General features: G+C 35.7%; 1 protein-coding gene across 1 annotated transcript in view; it reads right to left on the bottom strand.

Moving 5' to 3' along the window:
* Nucleotides 1-2,725: 2,725 nt before the first annotated feature.
* The window catches only part of LOC127941289 (collagen alpha-1(XXVII) chain A), a 56,259-nt gene continuing 52,984 nt past the window's right edge, over nucleotides 2,726-6,000 (bottom strand). Inside the window, exon 61 of the mRNA XM_052536209.1 lies at nucleotides 2,726-5,541. Within this exon, the coding sequence (XP_052392169.1) occupies nucleotides 5,395-5,541 (147 nt within the window). The 3' untranslated portion in view covers nucleotides 2,726-5,394. The remainder of the gene's footprint in view (nucleotides 5,542-6,000) is intronic.

Raw genomic sequence — 6,000 nt, 5'->3', positions numbered from 1 at the left:
CATGTCTGTCTATGTGTGTGTGTGTGTGTGTGTCTCTGTCTGTCTATCTGTGTGTGTTTGTGTCTGTCTGTCTATCTGTGTGTGTGTGTATGTGTGTGTGTGTGTGTGTGTGTCTGTGTCTGTCTATCTGTGTGTGTGTCTCTGTCTGTCTATCTGTGTGTGTGTGTGTCTCTGTCTGTCTATCTGTGTGCGTTTGTGTCTGTCTGTCTATCTGTGTGTGTGTGTGTGTGTGTGTCTGTCTGTCTATCTGTGTGTGTGTGTGTGTGTCTGTCTATCTGTGTGTGTGTGTCTCTGTCTGTCTATCTGTGTGTGTGTGTGTGTGTGTGTGTGTGAAAGTATTCCTTTAAGCCACAGTATGTGTAATTGCTGGTTTTCTGAGTGAGTTGCGGTGGTACTGCAGTGCAGCTGTGGAGTTGATCTGGTTGCATCAGTATAATCTGTGACCGCGCTCTGATTCATGAGCTCACTTAATGATTGAATTGATCAGTATAAAGCAGAGAACAGTCCTCTCTCTCTCTCTCTCTCTCTGTCACTCTCAGCCTGCACAAGGTCCGCTGTGAGTGTGTTTCTGTAAAGATGTTGTTCTGATGTCCAGGTGTGTGTGTGTTCAGGATGCATTGCTCGCTGGCTCTGCGCTGTCTGTGTATCTGTGTGCTGCTGTGTTTGTGCTGTCGAGCGTTTGAGCTGCAGGACACCATCCATGCTCTGATTGAGGAGAACATCCACCTCCACGACCAGCTGGAGAACCTGACGAGAGCCCTGCGAGAGCTGCGGCAGCTTCTGTTCCAGCACAGCGACGGTACGGGACTCTTTCAAGTGTTTACTCTCTTAACACTTCATGCATTACCTCTTCGAAGTGCAGAGTAATTAAAAAGTTGTTCTTGATGTGTTTTACTCCAGATCACACTCATGAGCATGATGAGGAACTTCAGCATCTCTGGGAGGAATGGTCACAGCACAGTGAGTTTCAGTCTCATATGTGTTATTAAATGCTTTTAATAAACTGCATTTAAATAAAAAATAAGAATATCTTTATATTTTTGAGAGTTTTGGCCCTCTTTATGTCCCTCTGCTTTATATCGACTGATTGTGTAACGATGGAAACAGGACACTGCTCATCAATAATAGCACGTGTACTTCCTGTGACCATATAAGGGCGGGAATCATTGATTGACAGAGCCCAGAGGAATGGGGTTTATAAACTTACATGCATCAAATTGAGCAAAAGTGACAGTAAAGACATTTATAATGTTACAAAAGATTTCTGTTTCGAATAAATGCTGTTCTTTTGAACTTGAAATGAATCTGTTTCCACAAAAATATGAAGCTGCACAACTGTTTTCAACACTGATAAGAAGAAATGTTTGTTGAGCAGCTAATCTGCATATTAGAATGATTTCTGAAGGAAAGCATTGTGTTTCACAAAATTGTGTTTACGATTAAATGCAGAAGAGACTTATTTCTAAAACATGATCATTTACTGCATATGATTTTAAGATTGAGTTGATGCTGTTTCTGCTGTTGCAGATTATATTTTAAAGCAATTGTAATTCATCAAGTTATGTAAAATTGTATTACATAAAATATTACATAATAAATATCTGTGATCCAGTTGATTCAGGTGTGACAGAGAAGATTTAGGATGTCCTGCAATGCCAGCATTTCAAAATTGCAGTTTCAAAATCCTGTTCACTTCAGTGATGCCTATGAACATAAGATAATAATACATTAAATGTAATGCAATGTTAATTTGTGTTAAAATTGTATACTGGTCTCATAACACCCATTATCATTTATCACTATTTTAATATGATTTATACTAGTATTATTAATATTTTGAATTAGCTTTAAAATTTTTATTTTCAGTTGTTTTAGTGATTTATGTTTTTTTAAATTTGACTTTTTAGATTTATATACATATACACACACACGCGGCAATTTCTAGTCATTTTACTTAGTTTTAGTCATTTTAGTAGTTATTTCAGTTAGTTGCAAAGGTAATAAAATGCTTTTTCTGTTAATGACTTAACAGGTGTTCAGTCATTGTCCAATGTGCAGTAATTGATCAACTGAAATGTGAACTCTTGTAGGCATCACACCTGAGACTCACCTGCTGTTGGAACACGCTCTCTGTGGACATGACCTCCATGGCTCCGCCCCCTCCAGTTCAGGACACGCCCCATTAATCATTATGGCTTTTATAGTTCTTGCACACCTTCTAATATGAAGTGTGTATGCAGAATTACAGCGAGCGTGAGTCTATTCAAATACATTTGACATCATTCAGAGCAGATGAATCCAATCCAATGTGGATCAACACTGTCTGTCAATTCTGAAGTTTGGTTTTGGAGAAAAAAAGAAGGACAGTACAGAGTAGTTTATCAGGTGATAGTTTGAGGCCAGTGTGTGAGTGTGTTTGTTTTTTCATCCTACACATTCTTGCCAGAGAAGTTTTTAATGCAACTCATTTTTAATTCAGATTGCTGCAGTTGCAACACATCGGGCTGAAACTCTTGATGAAGTTTTAGTATTACATTTTTTTTAACTGTTCATTGTCTTGCCAGTGACTGACTGTCTCTATATTAATTTATATTAAACAATTCCACATGCAATCAATGAAAATCAAGTCTAAATGTGTATTTAACTTTGTTTGGTAATGTTGCATGTTTTTAATAAATGTACAAATGAATACAAGGCATAAAATTATAATTTTTCCAAATTCAGATTTTGTTGTGAGATCATTTTTATTGGGTATGTAAGCATCAATTCCAATTTAGAATCCATGTTTAACCAAGTACGGAAAACTGAAAAACAACACAGCAAAACGGAGGACGTGTTCAGAGAAGAAGCGGATTATGATGAAGCCGACAGAGATGAGATTACTGACCCTTGAATTTGAGAGGTGAATTTTCACAAACAGAAATGGCAGAGCATTGAGGTAATCAGAATTCCAACCTTCTGACATGGAATGTTCACATGTTTTAAAATTCCTCGTAGAACTTTAGAAATAATATAGAACGTCTTGGTACAGTACGACTTTAGATTATTATTATCATTAATACTATAGACAAAAATGAACAGGATAGAAAAATAAAAACAGACTGAAAAATGCAATATATTGTTCTCTGGAACACCAAATTTACAAATAAAATAAATCTATCAACCGTACGAATACTTAGCATACGGACAATTAAGTTACCTGGAGAGAAACTCTGTCACAACAGAGAATTCGGTTAAAAGCGCGTTTGTAACATTTAAATAACATTAAATTAGCAAAAAGGGACCCACTGTATACATCAAAGCCTGCAGACTTATACACACGGTCATGAAAAAAAGCTTTGACCATTTTTTGCGAATGATAATGCACTTTCTGACATCAGTTCTAGTTACAGAAATGTTTTCCCTTATAAAAGGCATTAGTTGATTTTTGGGCTAGTGAAGTGAAGGTACAAAACTGTTCTGTACCACAGAGGAGAGGACACACGCTTATTGTGTAGTGCATTCAATATGCAGGTCTGCACAGATGTGCAGCTAACGCTCAGACTGAATGCCACATCTGGATTCAACATGGATTTCGGCCGGTATTTCTGAGAGCACAAGTACAACAAGTACACAAAATACACTAAAATAATTCAGAATAACACGGGCACTAAACAAAAGCATTGACTTTACAACAGCTTCAAATGAGCACCATTGTAACCGAGATAAACCTGTAATGGGTGAATCTCACAAAAAACCTGTCAAGAACACGACTAAGTCATATTTTACCCAAAATGTTAAAGAAATACATAAGCTGCTGTGATATTTTGTGCTTGAGAGTAATAACTATGGATATTGCAAATAATAATTTTGAGATAAAAAGTTGCAATTATTTTTGTTTGTTTGTTTATTCTGCAACAAAAATTGTAAGATACAAACTCAGAATTCTAACTTTGTCGCAATTTCGTGTTAGCATTTCAATATTTTGTCTTTTTAACTCAGAATTTCAAGTTAACATCTTCCCAATTCTGACTCTTTTTTTTTTTGGCACATTAAAAAGATAAAAAGTCACAATTATTTTTATTTATTTATTTATTTTCTATCAGAAACAAGCTTCAATAAGAAATGCCTTTGTCGAAAAGTGATTTATATTATTCTCTTCAATAAAAAAAGTTAAATTACAAAAGATAAAGAAATTAAAAGTACATTTTGCATAGTCAAAAGAAAGCCTTGTGGGTCCACTTCTTGCATTTCTTGACAATTAAACACATTTTTGTCTGAAATACGTCTAAATAAGACTGTTACACTGTAATGTTTTTTAGCAATTCAAAAATTCTGTATAACTGTAATAATCTTAATAGCAAAACAACCAAAACACAAGTTTACAAAAGTAACTATGAAATATGTCAAAATTAATTTTTTTGCAGGGGGTAAAAATGTGCTTGTCATAAAAATGTCACTATGCAGATCTTCAAAATGTGCTTTCCTTCTCATTTTGGGTGAAATATGACCCAGACCTGTTCTCATGAGGGATTCACCCTTATTAACCCTTTGAACAAGACACACCCATTTGATTGAGACACGCCCCCTTAAAGTGACAGGCTGTTTTATAAACAGGGGTCATGTATGTTGATATTCACAGGTGTATATGCACCTTCACCAGTTCACTGATCTGTCCCATAAACACACACACACACACACACATTCACAGTCACTTTCAAAGCTCATTTACACAAACACACACACACACACACACTTCCCTGTCTGACGGAGTGTTAGAATAACACGTTTGAATGACAACACCCCTGAATAACCTTCCTTAATGAGACACACTAAATAGTATAATCAATAATCTTTTTTTTCTTTGTTTTCCTATTGCACATTAGCATTTCTTTCTTTTTCTTGTGACAAAATTACAATAAAAAATATCAGTTAAACAATAAGTGTATATGTTCATATTATACCTCCCAATGATCTTAATTCTCTTCAATAAACTGTTGATACTTATTGTAACAGTATGAGTATTATAATAACTTATTATTATTATTATTATTAATTTGAAAGAAATCAAGCACCAAAGAAACAGGCTGACAGAAAGAGAAGAGAGAAAGACAAGAGATAGAGAGCTTGACAGTTTCTACAGCCCGGATGTCCTGAGTGTTCCTCCCTGCGAGATGATTGGCTTGTTTTCTAGAGGAGTCAAATCTGATTGGACATCCGTGGCAGGTAAAGGCGGGATTTCCTTTAGACTGTAGACATCTCTAGTGCTAACTCCCCCAAAGCCCCGCCCACACCACTTCTTTCTGTTTCTGCAGTCCAATCAGTGGCTGAATGCTGAAGGGGGCAGGCTGTGGGGGGTTTGATGAGTGCACACACACTCACAATCTCACACACACACACACACACACACACACACTAAAGGAAGCACACAGGTCCGACTTCGATGTGAAAGCGCGATGAGGCCGTTGTCTTTGGTAGGTTGTTTATACGTACGACAGGAAGTAAGGTGGGGTCAGACACCCGGAACAGGAAGTCAGCATGTTGCCAGCGCCCGTTTAGTTGCTGTGTAATACAAAGCACATGATCAGTGATGTCATGCATAAGTACATCTCAGAAATAATTATTTACTATAATAATACTAGATTAAACTTGAGTGGCCTTTTTAAATTAATTTGGTTAAAATAATGTAAGCAATATATTTAGCTGAGATGTATTTTTTTATTGTTTTATTTAATTATTATTTATTATAATAAAGAACCCTAAAAATGACCTGAAAGTCACATTGTTGCAACAAAACTTTTGTTTGTGTGTGTTTTCAAAAGCAGAGGTTTCCTGCTAACTTTGCCAGTCTTATGGAGGAAAGAACTATTGAAAGCATCTAATAATCATGTTTTTAAAAATGCATTATTAAAATCTATTTACATTTATTTCAATTAAAATACAAATGTATTTAAATGTATAATTTATTTACATTTGGATAATCAGGCAAAAAAGTAACTTCATATAATGTTATATCTTTTT

The sequence above is a fragment of the Carassius gibelio genome, chromosome A21 (genome assembly GCF_023724105.1).
Source record: "Carassius gibelio isolate Cgi1373 ecotype wild population from Czech Republic chromosome A21, carGib1.2-hapl.c, whole genome shotgun sequence".
Classification (NCBI taxonomy): Eukaryota; Metazoa; Chordata; class Actinopteri; order Cypriniformes; family Cyprinidae; genus Carassius; species Carassius gibelio.
Note: the sequence above shows the minus strand (reverse complement) of the source record. Positions and strands in the feature narration are given on the sequence as shown.